We start from the raw sequence: 18,946 nt of genomic DNA, 5'->3' as shown, positions 1-18,946 counted from the left end.
AGTATCTGGAAATAGTTTTTGGCAGTTCTGAAGCCTTTTTTCATAGGTCACACAATGTATACTTACCTGTCATCAAAGATACTGGGCAGATTTCTGACATGAATTTTAACATAGGTTCTTAAAAATTTTGCATAAAGAATTAATTATATTTCTATTTTTATATACTTTTACGTACATTTTTCATTTATACCTCAGAGAATAATACCCTTTAAGACAATTGTTCTCAATGTATGGTTCCTGACCAGATTTACCTGTCATAAATGCACACTTACTGAACCACGCCTTCCAGGTAATTATGGTGCATGGTAAAATTTGAGGACCACTGATGTTAAGTATACAGACCAGGAATCAGTCTTCCCATTTGCGCATTTGGAAGTACTTTTCAGATAGATTAGGTGATTTAAAAAGTCATACAGCTGACAAACGTGGGAACAGAACACAGGTATATTTACTGCTGTTTCTCTGCTCTTTCTGTATACCACTTTCTGTATACCACTCTCAGCACCAAACTTAAGTATCCTTAATTTATGCTGATTCAAATATTTTGTGCTCTATAATGAAGTATTTGTTGTGTACTCAGAGTTTACATGACTTCATAATTGATTTATATAAGTGAGTTAACTTAATCTATGTCCCCATAAAGTTAGACTACTTGAGAAGCTTCTTTTGGGGTGCCTGAGTGGCTCAGTCGATTAGGCATCTGCCTTTGGCTCAGGTCATGATCCCAGGGTCCTGGGATCAAGCCCCACATCAGGCTCCTTGCTTAGTGGAGAGCCCACTTCTCCCTCTCCCTCTGTTGCTCCCCTTGCTTTTGCTCTTTCTCTGTCAAATAAATACATAAAATACTAAAAAGAAGAAGAAGAAGAAGTTTCTTTTTATTTAGAGTAACCAATAGTCTTATTTCATGATAGCTGTGTTGTCACATTGCCAGTGATATTTTCTTGGTCAATTCAGTCAAAGAGGTATTTACTGAATGCTGATTATACACACAGAGTAATAGTAGATAATATAGGTATGTAATAATGAATGAATTAGCATTCTTTTAACCTAAGAAAAGCAAGGGTGGATAAGAGAGGTTTATAAATAATTATGAAACAAACAAACAAACAAAAAAAGACTATGACAACAGCTATAAGAGAGAAGCAAAGTCCTATGAGGTTTTCATAGAAGAGTATTACTATTGAGAAGACCAGGAAAGGTTTTATGGAAGACATGGTTTTTTATGTGGCTACAGCATTATACATATGGCCCAGCAGGTGAATATTCGTATTGAGAGGATTTACAAAAGGAAATAAGCCAAAAGCATAATGGAGGTAAAAGGCAGGGCTATTTCAGAAGACATCAGATCATTGAGTTAAGCACTAAAACATTAGGGTATATAGGATTTAGTTTAAATAACTGTTTGTGGTTTATGACTTTATTTGTACTTCCATATATAAGTGTGGTTGTTTGTTTTGTGTTGTTTAATTTTAAAAGCTCTTTGGAATTTTGGATATGCTCTTCAGTCTCCTCCGTACCAGCCCAACTAGAGGTCAGCTTTTCTTGTTGCTGTTTGAACCAGGAAATGCTGACATACTTTATGCCTTGCTGTTAAATCAGAAGTACTCTGACAGACTAAGAGAAATCGTTTTTAAGGTACAAACATTTCTTAAGCATCTTTATATTTGGGGACATTTGTGAGTATATGAATTTACTTGTAAATATCCATTTTATGAATGTAAATTCTCTTTTCATGTCTACTTTAATTTTAAGTTGTTGTAGGGGTGCCTGGCTGACTCAGTAGGTTAAGTGTCCAGCTCTTGATCTTAGTTCAGGTCTCAGTCTCAGGATCATGGGTTCAGGTCCTATGTTGGGTCCATGTTGGGTGTGAAGCCTACATTAAAAATTAATTAATTAATTCTTCAGTTTGTTTTGATATATATTTCTCCTATTTTGAACATTTAAAAACTAATTGTATTGTAATCTGATCAGTTATTTAGTGGAAAATCCACTTTGTTATATCATCCTCAGTATAAAACCTCTCATTTCCCTTTTTTGCCTTCATTCATTTATTTATTTATTTATTTATTTAAAGATTTTATTTATTTATTTGACAGACAGAGATCACAAGTAGGCAGAGAGGCAGGCAGAGAGAGAGAGAGACAGGAGGAAGCAGGCTCCCCGCTGAGCAGAGAGCCCGATGTGGGACTCGATCCCAGGACCCTGGAATCATGACCCGAGCTGAAGGCAGAGGCTTCAACCCACTGAGCCACCCAGGCGCCCTGCCTTCTTTTAAAATACATTTTTTTATTTGAGTATAATTGATATGTAACGTTACAGTAGCTTCAGGTGTACAATGTAGTGATTCTACAAGTTTATGCATATGCTGTGCTCACCACAAGTGTAGGAACCATCTGTCACTATATAACCTTATTATAATACCATTGACTATGTTCCCTTTGCTCTATCTTTTATTCCTGTGATTTACTCATTTCATAACTAGAAGCGTGTACCTCCCACTCTCTTTCATTAATTTTGTCTCATTTCTCTTTTGACTTACCATGGGTCTGTGAGGCAGGTCAGACATTTTAGCAGTTAATTATAATAACCAACCTTATGTAGCACCCACTATTTATCATGCAGTAAACATTCTTCATATATTAGCTAGCTTAGTCCTTGCAAAAACTTTACGAAGTTGATATTATTAGTCCCATTTTACAGATAAACTGAGGCCAGAGAGGTTAGTAACTTGTCAAAGGATAATGAATATATTTTGTTAAGCTATCCAAAGTAGTCACTTTGAACTTTAGTTGAAGCCATCCACCTTACCTTTTTTGTTAAAAAAAAAAAAGAGTTAGTTGGGACGACTGGGTGGCTCAGTGGGTTAAGCCTCTGCCTTCAGCTCGGGTTATGATCTCAGGGTCCTGGGATCGAGTTCCGCATCGGGCTCTCTACTCAGCAGGGAGCCTGCTTCCCCCCCACCCTTCTCTCTCTCTGCCTGCTTCTCTGCCTACTGTGATCTCTCTCTGTCCATGAATAAATAAAAATCTTTAAAAAAAAAAAGAGTTAGTCATATTTCTACTTCTCATGATTTATTCTGTTCATTATGCCTGATCGCCTGTGACATTTGTTTCCTCTTGTTTCATTAGTGTTACACTATAAGGTCTACGTATGTGGTCAAGTTTGGATTGCCGCTGTTTGGAATCCCTAAACTTTGGAAAACAAAAGTGCAATAAAAATTACCTGGCATAGTCTCTCATGAGTATTAATTATGGTGACCCCTGTGGCTGCTCTTTAAAGTATCTGCCCAAACAAATGTTCCTTTATGGAGATTAAATGTTATTTGTTCAAAACTGGCCTTATATGGATTGTTCATCATATTATTCTGCCAAAATTACCCTTTCCATAGGGTTTCAGTATGTCACTTTTAAAACATTGATCTCACTTCAAAAAGTATGGAATTACTAATTCATTCTCCCATTTTGGCATATGGATGTGTTGCTTCACAAAATGTTTCCTTGTTCTTGACAATTATTTTGATAACTCTTATATAAATGTTACATAAATGTTAGATAAATCACTAGATGGATCTGGAATATCCTTTTTCTCTTTCACAACATACTTTTGTTTTTCATGGAGGCTGTAGGGTTTGTTTCTATCTAAGCCTTAGCCATTAAAAAGGAAGTTTTAAGTTATTTCTTTGATCTGCAACACATGTAAACACAGGAATCACATGTAAAGACATGCAAACACATGTAAACTACAGGTTTAAATATTTATTTATTTATTTTTAAGATTTTATTTATTTATTTGACAGACAGAGATCACAAGTAGGCAGAGAGGCAGGCAGAGAGAGAGAGGTGGAAGCAGGCTCCCCGCTGAGCAGAGATCCCGATGCGGGGCTCGATCCCAGGACCCTGGGATCATGACCCGAGCCGAAGGCAGAGGCTTCAACCCACTGAGCCACCCAGGCGCCCCTGCATTAATTATTTAAATACAAATGCATTTTAGTTCAATCTTCTTAAACCCATTTTTTAATAAGAGTATGATATGGAATATTCCTCCCTGTTACTGCTGGGTTTGTTTGTTACACTTAAGGAAAAAATGATTCTCCAAAATCATGCTTGTACAGTAACATTATATTTAATATTAACTTAAGTGACAGACTGTTCTTAGTTCTCTGTATTGAGAAGAATATATTATTGTTGTGACCAGGTTATGGAACAAATGTTGAAATGCACAAATGTTTATGAACGAAGTAAACAACGTATTCGGCTCAGAGAAGTTGGCTATTCAGGATTGGGACTTCTTCTTAATGAAGCACCCATTAATACCTCTCTCATTAAAAGCCTCACCAATCAAATTATAAATACAGGTATGATTAAGGCTGATAATACTGATATATTTAAGAAATGTTCTTCATAGTAGCATAATTCTATTTGATGGTTCTCAATTGTTTTTTTCTAAAGAGTTTTTTTTTTCCCTTCCTCAGGTTGTTTTTTAACTATTTATTGTTTGATTCAGCAGGGCTTTTCTTGGGTACTATTTTTTATTTACCTTTTTTGTTTTTGTCTCCCAGGGCATAGTATAGTACCTTACTTGGTAGGCTTTCAATAATTATTGATTCATTGATTAGTAAATAATAGGGTCCTCTATAATAAGAAAAGGATGCTAGAGAAAATAACATACAAAACATGTTTTTTTTTTTCTTTAGGGAGCTTAAATCCTTAATTTCAGATATTCTTTTAGATATTCTTTTTTGTTTCTCTTTTTTTTTTATAAAACTTTTTTAGTACTTACTATAAACTGTAGTGTTTATGTCAGATGCTAAGGGTTCAAAAGGTATAAGTTAAGGTTCTTTGTTTTGAATGGTTTATCTTCTCATTGATAAGTATATAAGATATAAGACATTTACATAAAAAGATAAATAATAGTACAAGATCAAAACAGTATGGATGGTGTGTTCAGGCAACTAAAAGAAAAGAACAGTTATTTAGGGCTTACTCAGGAGACTGTCAAATATTCTAAATCTATTTTCTTCATAAAATTTATAACATCTGTAATTCTTTATTTCTTTAAAGATTTATTTATTTTAGAGAGAGTGCATGTGGGGGAGGGTAAGGAAGAAGGAAAGAAAAAGTCTTCAAACATACTCCCCAACACAGGGCTTGATCCCAGGACTCTGAGATAATGACCTGTGGTGAAATCAGGAGTTAGCTGGTTAATTGGCTAAGCCACCTTGGAGCTCCTCTATAATCCTTATTTTAAATGAGACAGTTATTTCAGTATTTATATAACTATTTCCCACAGTTCAGTCTTTGAGAAAGAATTTGAAAAAGAAGAGGATAGCTGGAAGCATCACAGTTCTTGATTTCAAACTATACTATAAAGTTACAGTAATCCAAACAGTATGGTACTAGCATAAAAACACACATAGACCAGTGGAACAGAATTGAAAGCCCAGAAATAAAACCATGTATATCTGGTCAACTAATATGTGACAAGGGGTCCAAGAATACTCAGTGGGGGAAAAATAGTCTATTCAATGAATGGTGTTAGGAAAACTGGATATTCATATGCAAAAGAATGAAAATGGGCGGGGCACCTGGGTGGCTTAGTGGGTTAAGCCTCTGCCTTCTGCTTAGGTCATGATCCCAGGGTTCTGGGATCGAACCCCGCATGGGGCTCTTTGCTCAGCAGGGAGCCTGCTTCCTTCTCTCTCTCTGCCTGCCTCTCTGCCTGCTTCTCTGCCTACTTGTGATCTCTATCTGTCAAACAAATAAATAAAATCTTTAAAAAACAAAAAAAAGAATGAAAATGGGCCCTTATCTTGCACCACTCACAAAAATTAACTTGAAATGAATTAAAGATTTAAATGTAAGCCCTGAATTATGTAACTCCTAGAAGAAAACATGAGGAGGAGGAGAAGTGCTTACATTTGTCTTGGCAATGACACCAGAAACACAAGCAGTAAAAGCAAAAATAAACAAGTGGGACTTTATCCAACTAAAAAGCTTCTCCACAGCAAGAAAAACCATCAACAAAGTGAAAAGGCAGTCTATAGGGTGGAAGAAAATACTAGTGAATCAAATATCTGAGAGGGAATTAGTATCTAAAATATGTAAGGAAATCATACAACATAGCAAAAAAAAATCCAATTAAAAAATGAACAAGGTACTAGACACATCACTGGGAGCAAGGGAAACAAAAGCAAAATTGGACTATTGGGACTTCATCAAGATGAAAAACCTCTGTATAGCAAAGGAAACAATCAACAAAACTAAAAGGCGGCCTATGAAATAGGAGAACATACTTGCAAATGAGGGTTAGTATCCAAAATCTGTAAGGAACTTATTAAATTCAACACCCAAAAAACAAATAATCCAGTTAAGAAATGGGCAGAAGACATGAATAGGTATTTCTCGAAAGAAGACATCCAGATGGCTAAAAGGTACTCAACATCACTCATCATCAGGGAAATACAAATCAAAGCCATAATGAGATACCACCTCACACCTGTCAGAATGGCTAAAATTAACAATACAGGAAACAGCAAGGCTGCAGAGAAACAGGAATCCTTTTGCGTTGTTGGTGGGAATGCAAACAGGTGCAGCCACTCCGGAGAACAGTATGGCAATTCCTAAAAAAGCTAAAAATTTATAAATTCCTACTTAGGAATGTATGGCAGGTCCCCAAAAAACTACCTTATGATCCAACAATCGTACCTCTAGGTATTTACCCAAAGGATACAGAAATAAAGATTTTAAGGGGTACATGCATCCCAGGCTTATAGCATTAATATCAACAATAGCCAAACCATGGAAGGAGCCCAAATGCCCATCAACTGATGAATGGATAAAGAAGATAGTGGAATACTAGTCAACCATCAAAAATGAAATTTTGCCATTTGCGATGACGTGGTTGGAGCCAGAGTTTATTATGCTAAGTGAAATAAGTCCATCAGAGAAAGACAAATACCATATGATTTCACTCATATGTGGAATTTAGGGGGAAAAAATGGATGAACTTTCAGGAGGGGGAAGGAAAAGAGACTGGAAAACAAATCATGAGAGACTCTTTGATTAGAAGACAAGCTGAGGGTTGATGGAGGGAGGTGGGTAGGGATGGGATAGGTGGGTGATGGATATTAAGGAGGCCACATGTTATGATGAGCCCTGGGTGTTGCATGTAAATGATGAACCACTGAACTCAACTCCTGAAACCAGTATTGAACTGTATGTCAACTAACTAAAATTAAAAAAAAAAAAGAGCAAAGGGCATGAGTAGACATATTTACAAAGAAGACATACAAATAACCAGTAGGTAGTTGACAAGGTGCTCCACATCTCTAATCATAAGGGAAGTGTAAATCAAAACCACAAGGAGATAACACTTCACACCTGAAAAGATGGCTATTGCCAAAAAGACAGTAACAAATGGTGGTGAAGATATGGCGAAAGGGAAACCCTTGTACATTGTTGCTGGGAATGCAAATTAGATGGCCACTGTGGAAAACAGTATGGAGGTTCCTCCAAAAATTAAAAATAAACTGTCATATATGCCAACAATCCATCTTCTAGATACATATCCAAAGAAAATGAAATCACTATCTTGAAGAGTTTTCTGCATCCCCATGTTCATTGCAGCCAATGATAATAGCCAAGACGTACACAACCTGAATGTCTGCTGATGGATGAGTGGATAATGATGAGGTGTTTTATATGAATATTATTCAGCCATTTGTAACAGAAGAACCTGCAGGGCATTTTTCTGCTAACTTATAGGTGAAATTCAAAAAACCAACCTCCTAGAAACAGTAGATTGGTAGTTGCCGGGGCTGGGGGCAGAGGACAAATGAGTGAACATGGCCAAAGAGTACAAGCTTCCGCTTATAAGATGAATAAGTTCTGGGGATCTAAAGCGCAACCTGGTGACTATAGTTAATAATACTATGTACTTGAAAGTTGCTTAAAGAGCAGATCTTAGGGGCGCCTGGGTGGCTCAGTGGGTTGAAGCCTCTGCCTTCGGCTCAGGTCATGATCCCAGGGTTCTGGGATCGAGCCCCATATCGGGCTCTCTGCTCAGCGGGGAGCCTGCTTCCTCCTCTCTCTCTGCCTGCCTCTCTGCCTACTTGCAATCTCTATCTGTCAAATAAATAAATAAATAAATAAATAAATAAATAAAAGAGCAGATCTTAAAAGTTTTCACCACTAAAGGAAAATGGTAACTATGTGAAGTGATGGATGTTAACTAACCTTATTGTGGTAATTATTTTGTGGTATATAAGTATATCAGGTTATCATGTTGTAAATTAAATTTATATGCTGTTTTATGGCAGTTATATCGCTATAAAGCTAGAAAAAAATAAAGGATATCTTGTTGGCAGCAAGAAAAATAAAAATGAAACAATTATTATCTAACTGTCACTCACAGTCTCTTTGGCTATCTCTAGAATTTAATTTTAAATTTTTATTTTTTTTTCCCACCATAGATACTGCTATTAATTTCAAAGATCTGTTGTCTGTGGTATATATATCTCACAGAACACATATAAATGTCAGAGTGGTTATCTGCAGAAAGGTTAGTAAACTTTTAAGATATACTTTAAAAATGACAGTATTATTATACTGTGAATAATTCTGATGAATAATTTTATATTCATGATGAATATATTAATGAATAAATTTATACTAAGTATTTTACACTGAGTGTACGTTTTAATTTCTGTTATTTTATAAGTGACACAATTTTATAAAAAAGTAATTTTGTTTTTTGAGATGAATTAACTTCATTATAATTTAAAAATCAGCATAAAAATGTGTTCTTAGCTTTACATGGTCTCCTGGAAATATTTCCTTTCCACAGTAAAAAAAATTAGTACAAGAGAATAGTTTTTTGTCAGGAAACTTCAACGATTATGACCATTTCTAATTCATATATCATATTTTAGAATTTCTGAATCTTGAACTTTGTGGAAAAGCAACAGTGACTTGCCTTCCATGCATGCCTTTAACTTGAGTCAAGAAATAGTTACCCCGTGTGCTTCTTCCTGATTTTGGCCTTCTCTCTCTTCCACTAGTAGTCACTGACCTACTATTTAATTTGCTTCCTTGCTTTTCTTTTTACTTTTACTCCCTAATTATGTTATTGTATTTTTCCATCCGTAAGTCTGGATATATATCTTTTTCTTTAACAGCTATGTATAGTTTTTATTCTGTGGCTATTGAATAAAGTATTACCTGGTTCCCTATTCATGGATGTTTAGGTTGTCTCCTGTTTTTCTGTGTAAAACTTCTGTTAAGAACTTTTTTACATATATTTTTACCTGGTTTTGATAGTACATCTGTGAGACATTATCCATGAAGTGGAATTGCTGTGTCAAAGTGTACTCGTATTCCACATTTTGATGGATTCTGGCATAGTGTTCTTGAAGCAGGTCATAGAGATTGATCTTTCCTTTCAGTTTGAAAACAGCTTTCAATGAAGCCTCGTTTTTATTCATCACATGCATATAAAGTAGCCATAAAGTAAGTCTTATTTTACGGAAATTTTAAAATCATGAAAATTTCTTTCCTAAGAAAAAAATGGATATTCTGCATCAGTAGAGTAATGGTAGCTCACCGACAGCATTAGTGAGGAAAGGAACTTCACATCATTGTGACTCATTGTGACATGTTGCTTTTTGTATCAGCATCAGCAGGAATTAGAGCCGCTGATTCTGAAGTCCCTACCAACATTATTCATCTCCTATGACACTTGTCAGAGTTAGAGATAAATGAGATTTTCTAAATACTGGGAGCAAAAATTTTTTTCATCTACATAGAAGTTTACTGGCTTTGTGATAAAAGTGTTTGAAAGATCTTAACTGGGTATCTGACAGTGTTTAAGAATTTGTTGTTATCCAAAAAATGTGGAATCATTTGTACAGTAGAGATCATACATATTGGATGTCAATGTATCTTCTTTCATTTCAGTTTCTTTTTACAGCTAAATAGTGGCATCCATCTTGTTAGAATTAGTGTTTGTACAATATAGAGTTAATGGAAAAAATATGTTTTTGCAAAAGCAACCATTAACTTTGCCTGGAAAAAAAAATGAGCCAAGGAAACATTCTTGGGATATCTAGATTCTATTAAAGTGTCAGTGTGTCATTCTTTACTACTCCCTTAACACTAGGGCCAGAACAGGGCCTGGTACATAGTACGTATTCAGTATTTGCTTAACAAATGTAGTAGGCTCATGGCAAATATTTAGTTGAGAGGATATAGCTTTATTACATTTTATATATACTTCATTCTAGTTATATTTTCTCTCTGACCAAATTAATAACATGAGTATGTTGATATGTGGAGGATCATTTTTTCCCTTTTTTATCTTTCAGCAAATATTTAAGTACTATGTACAATGAGTAATATGCAGATTAGTTAAAAACACAGTATGTACCCTACAGATAGTTTGTAATCCAGTTAAGAACATAATCTTGTGAAAGTTTATCTTCCCACAGTTTCTCATTAAATTACTTTGTCACTAAAATAACAGAAAAGGAACTGTTTTTGATGTGAAGTACTGTGTACTTTTTGATGAATTTTGTATTCTTAATCTTTGCAGATTTTACAGATTTTGCAGTCCCAGCCAGATGCAGCACATCAAATATCTCAACAAGTGGGTTGGCAAGACACTTTAGTTAGGCTTTTTTTAAAAACAAATTTTGAAAATGGAAATACCCTTCATAAGCACAGTAGGGCTGTTTCAGTAAAAGACAGTGACAAAAATTTATCAACTGAAGATACTAAGAAGAACTTTGGTGAAAAGATTGATGAGGAAAAAATCAACTCTTTTGCCTCAGCCAATGTGTCTTCAGATCAGTGGAGTTTAGAGGATGGACACTCTCTAGACTCAAACATACCATTATTTCAAGAAGATAGTTCTGTGGGAGAATTATCTTTCAGATCAGAGAATCAAGAAGAATTCTGGAATAATAACCCTTCACATCTGAGTTTAGATCTCAGTGGAATAGACTCATGTGAACTGAGCGACAGTGGAAGTCACATGCCAGACAGCCTGCCTAGCACGCCCTCCCCGATAGAATCTACCAAATCCTTTTCCGTGCAGTCTGACAAAGAGAGCGGTGTCTTAAATGATCCTGGGTTTGGTGATGACTTCTCTTTACCTGAAAGCCAAGAGGTAAAATTCCTTGTGTCCAAATGCTGTTTTTATTTTCACATGTCTGTTACACACTTCTAATCCTTAGAAGTGTGTAATTGTTAGCAATTCCATATTCTGTTCATGTTCTGAGTCTCATGATCTAAGATTTTGGAAGCCTGGAAGTCACTGAATTGTATCTTGAGAAAAGCAGGTGTTTTAGTCATCCTCGTATCTCTAGAGCCTACTTAGCAAAGTTCCGTGTACATCAAGACACTTTAAAAATATGTTGAATGATTACAGTCAGTATATGTGATGGTTCTTTCTATGTGCTTTTAACACCACCTCCTTCCAATAATTTAATATTAGTTCATCTTTTTTTCTAGAGATGTGAGGAGGAGCTTCTTCAATTACTGACAAATATTTTGAACTATGTAATGTGTAGGGGATTAGAAAAGTCTGATGATGGTACTTGGATTGAACGGGGACAAGTGTTTTCAGCACTAAGTAAACCAGGAATATCCAGTGAACTACTTCGACCATCAGATGAAATAAAATTAATGTAAGCATTCAATTGGTGATTTCCTCTTTCCTTTGGAGTGGATGGGAGTCTAAAATAATACTTTTTATTGAACATTTATTCAGGATTCAGTGGGTTTAGTGAGAGAAAAGGAAAAACTTCATGCTCAGCCCCTTTTCCTCTCTGTTGCCATTTTAATGGAATCTAGAGAGAAATTCAAAGGCATGAGGAGATTTAAATCTTTAGTTTGGGCTTCAGTAGTATATAGTCCTTATTGTTTAACTTAGTTTTTGTAACATGTAAACATGTGGTGTATTGTGTTCCGCAGTCTTGTCCATGTTTGAGAGTTTCCATGCTGAGGGAACCAAGTGATGTTTTCATAAAAATTACTTCTGCAAAGCACTTAGAGTTCTTTGCAGGGCTAGACCTTCTGCAAGACCTATAAGGCTTTTTTTTCTTACCTTCCCAGTTTCCAACTTTAAACTTTTAAGTACCTACTAGAGACTGGAATTTGAATTATTTCAATAGCTTTTTTATAATTAAACAGATAACTTTTACTTTGCCTTTTACATTAAGTTTATTAAAGATAGATACTTTAGAGATTAAAAAGCTGCTTCATTATTATTAAATATCTTCTGATCCTTTCCAGTGATAGTATATCTTTAAAGACATAATAATGAATAACTGGGTTTCTTTTCATGTTTTACTATTTTTCTAAACTTAAAATGATTTTAAGAGGATTTTGTTTTACACTTAGTTTGCTACAGAACATGTTAGAATGGACAGTCACAGAAAACAGAGAATCAAAAATGAATCCAGTAACTGCTGAAAATGCCTTCCGACTCATCCTGATCATACAGGACTTTCTGCAGTCAGAGGGGCTTGTTAATTCAAACATGTGGACTGAGAAGGTGCAGTAATAACTCCTTGATATTATTTTTCTGGTAGTCAAGGACTTTATTCAACAAAAAAATTTTGTGCCCTCTTTTTTTTTTTTTTTTAAGATTTTATTTATTTATTTGACAGAGATCACAGGTAGGCAGAGAGGCAGGCAGAGAGAGAAAGGGGTGGGTGAAGCAGGCTCCCTGCTGAGCAGAGAGCCCGATGCGGGGCTCGATCCCAGGACCCTGAGATCATGACCTGAGCTGAAGGCAGAGGCTTAACCCACTGAGCCACGCAGGTGCCCCTGTACCCTCTCTGTTTAGAGCATTAATATTTAATCAGATACAGTGAACATGGATAAAAAGTGATAGTTAACTTTGTTAGCTATTACTAGAATAGCTCTTTTGGCTTTTATCAATTGAACATTAAGCTAGTTTTGAAATATTTATGATGTGTATTACTTTGGGGAAAACTCATCAGAACAATTTAAGACAGTGTTTTTGTTTCTCAATTTTTCCCTTGTGATAGCTTTTAGATGATCTGATGCTGCTCTTCGATGGTCTGTCAGTTTGGTATTCTGAAGGTCAAGTGTGGGCAAAACTTTCTCGAATCCAAATCCAGTTGCTTCTAGGATTCATTGGAAGGGGAAATTTGCAGGTTTGTCAGTTCTTTTGCGTTATTTTCTATACTTTGCATGCAGCATAGGAGTTGTGTACTAACTAAATGATAATAAATTTTCAGTATTTTTATTTTTTTAATAGTTCCAAAAATATCCATGATTTCCCTCGAGTTTCAGTTTTGTTAATCAGAAAGAGGCTTCAGAGGCAACTCTTTGTTTCTTCCTGATGTATATGACTCAGTGTAATTTTAAGTTTTCCTTTTAAAGGATTTATACTTAGCCCTTTTTATTTTCTTTTGATAATTGGAATTTTAAGTACTTGGTAGGGGTAGGTATGGTTTCTAATATATAAACCTGCCATAATGATGAAAATAGAGATTAAAATTCTATAAGGTTGCTATATTTTTTAAAGGCCATAGTTTTCAATAGATTTTTTTTTCTAATTATAAAGGTAACATGTACTCATTATGGAAAATACACAAAAACAAAACGAAAAGAAAATAAATCCATCATCCCATAGCCCGAGAAGAAATAACTATCAGTATTTTTCTATGTGTATATTTTTTTCAGATGATTGAAATTTTCACATATTTTGATAATATGATAATGTGAATAGTACTATGTTACTTACTATGTAAAAATAGGGTTTTTTTTTTTTCTTAATCACAAAAGTGACATATTCATTGTAGAAACATGGAAAATGCAGAAAAACTAGATAAATAAGAAGGTGGGCTTTCTGATACGTGGATGGTGGAAGCTTGAATTGTGCAGCCATTCAAATGCAACTGGAAAATACATGAATTAGGTACTTTAAAAAAATGATCACACTCTTATACTCAGATAATAATCCAAAATTCCAGACAACATTTGTACACATAGATGTTCATGGTAGTATTCTATTTTTCTCTACCTAGAAGTAAGATGAGGATAGCTTTTGGGGCTTTTTCAGTAATACTAGCTTGATGGCTGTTAAAGCAGTAGCAACCAGTATGCCAGATAGTTATTTTAGATGTGAGGACTCTTTTTTTTTTTTCTTCCCCACTTCTAGTCACCCTCTGTTTATCTTTGATGAAATTTCCATAAATAAAATATCTGTTTAATTTGTCCACCATTAAATATCCAGTGTCTGTCCCATAGTAGGGCTCTATAAATACTTGTTAAATAAAGACTCAAATGGGCATATGCACCTCCATGTTTATAACAGCAGTGTTTTTAATAGTCAAATGTGGAAAGAGCTCAGATGTGCATCAACAGATGAATGGATAAAGATGATGTGGTATATATGTATGTATAATACACACACACACACACACACACGCACGCACAGGCACAATGGAATATTACTCAGCCATCAAAAAGAATGAAGCCTTGCCATTCGCTATGAGGTAGATGGAACTAGATGATATTATGCTAAGTGAAATATGTCAATCAGAGAAAGACAAATACCATATGTCATATATTTAATTTAAGAAACAAAACAGAAACACAGGGGAAGGGAAGGAAAAATAAAATAAGATGATAATAGAGAGGGAGGTGAACCATAAGAGACTCTTAACTATAAGAAACAAACTGAGGGTTGCTGGAGGGGAGGTGGCGGGGGGATAGAGTAATTGGGTGATGGGCATTAAGGAGGGCACTTGAAGTGATGAACACTGGGTGTTGTATGCAATTAATGAATCACTAAATTCTAACTCTGAAACTAATAATACACTATATGGTAATTAAATTGAACTTAAATTTTTAAAAACCTGGAGGCAAAACATAAATAGAGTACATAACCTATATGTAGATACCTTAGTTACCAGTAGTTAGTAACCTAAAACATTTTTTACTAGCTAGTTGTTTAATTTTTTTCTCTTGGGAATAAAAACATAAAAGGCTGGGAAAGCAACTTCTTCCCTTAAAGGGATTATAATAGAGCTTCTTTGCCAATCTGGCTACAAACTTGTTTTGTTTCACTCATACTTATTAGTTAATTGCCTGTATATAACTATTATATTGACATAAATGTCAGCATTTCTAGCTTCTAAAGCAGGATTAGGTGGTTGTTGATTTATTTAGTGCAGCATGTGGTCTCCATTTTGTCCCTAGTTAACTCAACCAGTGATGAGAATATGAAATCACCTGGAGGAGCTTTTTTAAAAATACCTTTGTGGGTCATCATCCTTAGTAATTATATCAGAATGGAGGAACTAGGGCATTGGTATTTTTTGTAATTTCTCAGGTGACCCTAATCCAGTACTCTTTATAGTGGAGGTGGGGAGGGGTCATATGTATCACACTACTTATGTAGTGTGTGTGTGTATATCCAAAATTAAGACAGTGGTCAAATAAATTATCTTGTATTCATTACAAGTATCTTTATAATTTTAAATAAATACATAAGTATATGGCTTATTTGATAAGTTAAAAACAAAGCACTAGATATTTAACTTTAATTAAAATAAACAGTATTTTAAAAAACACATAGCAAAAAAGCCCAGAATTGCTTAGTATTGGAATTGCCTGTATGATGAAATTTTATATCCTTTTTTCTTATATTTGTTGTTCCCTATTAGAATTAAGTTGTTTTAGTCACATTCAAAGACTAAAATGAAGGATTTGCAAAAGTCTGAGGAGAGTATAAAAGTTTCACCAGTAGAAGCTTAAGTTAAAAGTAGAAAAGTTAAAGTCTTGAGCCATCTTAGATATTGTTTCCTCCAGTGCTATTTGCCTTTTTAAGGCTTGTGTGGAAAGACTGCTTAAGGTCTCTTATTGCCTTGGCCTGCAAAGACCTGTGCATACAGCTCAGACTGCATTTGAAACAAGTACAATCATAAAGTGATGTCAGATTCTGATAACTTTCCTCTTTTCTCTTGCTTTTCTTCATTTTGAAAGTAATAAGATCCAACATTGTAATATATAGTGTTAAGTGAGAAGGAGATAGTTTATATCATTTGTCTTACCATGGTTATATGGCTTAGATCTAGTCTGGACAGAAGGAGACCCCATTTATGACCTAATTTACCTTCCTGTGTCAGGGTTAAGGACAATGTTTAATGGGAATATGGAGCATTCCTTTGCCTGGGCTTATTAGTACATGTATTTTCCTTGGGAAGTTTAAGGGTAGTGACATTTCTGTCAAGGACTCAGTCTCTCTTGTACCTATGCTTTATGTATCATAATGCTTTGATTCCAAATAACAGAAGCATCAACCCAAACTGACTGAGTTTAGGAGATTTATTGGCTCATATAATAGCAAATTCTGTAGTTCAGTTTAAGGCATGATTTAATCAAGGAGTCTGTTCCATTTATTTGCTGTTTTCACAGCACTCCTTTCGCTCATGAGTCAGCTTGTCTTAAGCTGGCTGCCCTTGTCACAAAATGTCTGCCAATAGCATTTGGTGCTACATGCTTCCTCATTTATATCAGATAAAAAGAGTGTTTCTGGAGCACCTGCGTGGTCCAGTTGGTTATGTGTCTGCCTTTGGCTCAGGTCATGATCTCAGAGTTCTGGGATAGAGCCCCTGCTCAGCGGGGAGTCTGCTTCTCCCTCTCCCTTTGCCCCGTCCTGGCCCCCTCCCCGCTCATGCTCTCTCTCTCAAATAAATAAATAGAATCTTCAAAAGAGAGGGAGAGAGTCCTTCTTTCTACCTTCACTGTTGGTAGACAGTTCTTCATGGATCTCTTGTGTTTCTCTGTATCTTATAAATAGAGGCACTAGATGTCTTCATTATGAACTATCTTTTTGAGGATGCACATATAGTCAACAACTTTGGAAGACCGAGATTCTGTCTCCCTCCAGAGCAAAAGGCATGTTTGTTTACTGCCCAGTATAATATAGTGTCTCCCTCCAAGGCAAAGTTCAGGCTAATTTACTGCCTGGTATAGAAGATTTAGGTTCCTTATGTTTGGGGTTCCTCCCCTATACTGCAGCCACTGGTGTGCATCCATCATCTAGTCCTGTTCATCTCTCCCCATGGGAATATCAGTTCAGGGAACCAGGTTAAACACTGATATTCTGGCTGTTGGGATTGCTGTAGGTCTTTGTCTCTGAACCAGGAGTCTCATATCTTCTGCCAGCATCTAATAAACTGTGGCAGGCTAATTTGTTAGCTTGGAGGTTAGGCAAAATCTGAAACCCTTCACAGTGCTTGACAGTTATTATGTAAAAGTTCTGAACTTGAACTGATAAGGCCATCCCCAAATGAATCCCTGTGACTCAAACAGCGACATGAGTTTACTGAAAGATTAGTTACCTGAGCCACTCACTGTGCAAAGTGTTTGGATATTCTGTTTGGTTTATATCGTTTAAGACCTGTTGTTGGAACTAGAGATGGAATCATTCCCCTATCCTTGCAGACTATAAGAAGGAGTAGAATGGATGTTGGGGTGATTAATTATCCACTCCACCTTTTCTGTATGTTCTGCTTTTGTAATTTTGATTTTGAAAAAAAAAAAAAAAAACTTCAGGAAGAGCCAGAGAACATTTGCTAAATGTCTGCTTTATTCTGTTCTTTCTCACCTATATGGTTTCCTCAGGTTTGTGCAATGGCGTCAGCTAAGCTAAACACCCTTCTTCAAACCAAAGTGATTGAAAATCAGGATGAAGCGTGTTACATTTTAGGGAAGCTGGAACATGTTCTAAGTCAGTCAATTAAGGAACAGACTGAAATCTATTCATTTCTGATTCCCCTGGTCCGTACCCTGGTTTCCAAAATCTATGAACTTCTCTTCATGAACTTGCACCTGCCTTCTTTACCTTTTACCAATGGTAGCTCTTCATTTTTTGAAGATTTTCAAGAATATTGCAGTTCAAATGAATGGCAAGTTTACATCGAAAAATATGTAAGTTTTAATCTATTTTGAGTGATATTTTTCTAAGTTGTCATTTTTATAGAAGTCTCTGTTAAATTTTCTGTGTATGTATATGTATATTTACAAGATCGTGCCTTACATGAAGCAGTATGAAACCCATACATTTTATGAGGGTCATGAGGACATGGCACTTTATTGGAAGAATTGTTATGAAGCCTTAATGGTGGATATGCATAAACGAGACCGGGAAGGAGGAGAAAGCAAGCTTAAGTTTCAGGTAAAAATGACTAAATGTTTTTCGTATCTAGTTTTTTATGTTGATTTCAAGCATTTAATATTCAGATAAGAGTAAAGACGTCTGAACTCTGAAAACAAATGGTATTTCCTGTTGTTTGAAAATTACTTCAGAATTGAGGGTGGTGGGTGGTTCATTCGGTTAAGCATCTGCCCTCGGCTCTAGTCATGATGGATCAATTCCCACATCTGGCTCCCTGTTCAGCGGGGTGTCTGCTTCTCCCTCTGCCTCTCCCCTCTGCTTATGATCTCTCTTTCTCTGGTAAATAAATAAAATCTTAAAAATATTTCAGAAGTGAAAGAAAAAGATTAGTCAGTAACAACTAAAAAGTTAATGTCAAAATGTTCTATGCATAGTTGATATGTACAAAGTCTGTTAAGCTGATAGTACATATCTCTAAGGAGGCTGGGCATATATCAGTGCTTACAGAATATTTATAGCACTAAATACTTGCTTTAGAAAAGAAGGAAGACCTCAAATTAATAATTTAAGTTTCTATCTTAAACTAGAGAAAGAAAACTAATCTAAACTAGTTTCAAATAAGAAACTAACAAAAATAAGAGCAGAAATCAATGAAATTGAAAGCAGGAAAACAGTAGAGAAAATTAAAACTAAAATCTAGTTCTTTAAAATGTCAATAAAATTGGGGTGCCTGGGTGGCGCAGTTGGTTAAGCATCTGATTCTTGGTTTCAGCTCTGTTCTTGATCTCAG

General features: G+C 35.4%; 1 protein-coding gene across 1 annotated transcript in view; it reads left to right on the top strand.

The window, feature by feature from the left end:
* The window catches only part of NBEAL1 (neurobeachin like 1), a 187,229-nt gene that overhangs the window by 87,480 nt on the left and 80,803 nt on the right, over nucleotides 1-18,946 (top strand). The window contains exons 25-33 of the mRNA XM_032860042.1: nucleotides 1,477-1,635; nucleotides 4,195-4,354; nucleotides 8,471-8,559; nucleotides 10,588-11,163; nucleotides 11,508-11,683; nucleotides 12,399-12,552; nucleotides 13,052-13,180; nucleotides 17,664-17,969; nucleotides 18,067-18,216. Coding sequence (XP_032715933.1) covers nucleotides 1,477-1,635; nucleotides 4,195-4,354; nucleotides 8,471-8,559; nucleotides 10,588-11,163; nucleotides 11,508-11,683; nucleotides 12,399-12,552; nucleotides 13,052-13,180; nucleotides 17,664-17,969; nucleotides 18,067-18,216 — 1,899 coding nt within the window. The remainder of the gene's footprint in view (nucleotides 1-1,476; nucleotides 1,636-4,194; nucleotides 4,355-8,470; nucleotides 8,560-10,587; nucleotides 11,164-11,507; nucleotides 11,684-12,398; nucleotides 12,553-13,051; nucleotides 13,181-17,663; nucleotides 17,970-18,066; nucleotides 18,217-18,946) is intronic.

Source organism: Lontra canadensis, unplaced genomic scaffold, assembly GCF_010015895.1.
Source record: "Lontra canadensis isolate GAN:19392208 unplaced genomic scaffold, GSC_riverotter_1.0 scaffold18, whole genome shotgun sequence".
Lineage (NCBI taxonomy): Eukaryota > Metazoa > Chordata > Mammalia > Carnivora > Mustelidae > Lontra > Lontra canadensis.
The sequence above is the reverse complement of the archived record's forward strand: the minus strand, read 5'-3'. Positions and strand labels throughout refer to the sequence as shown.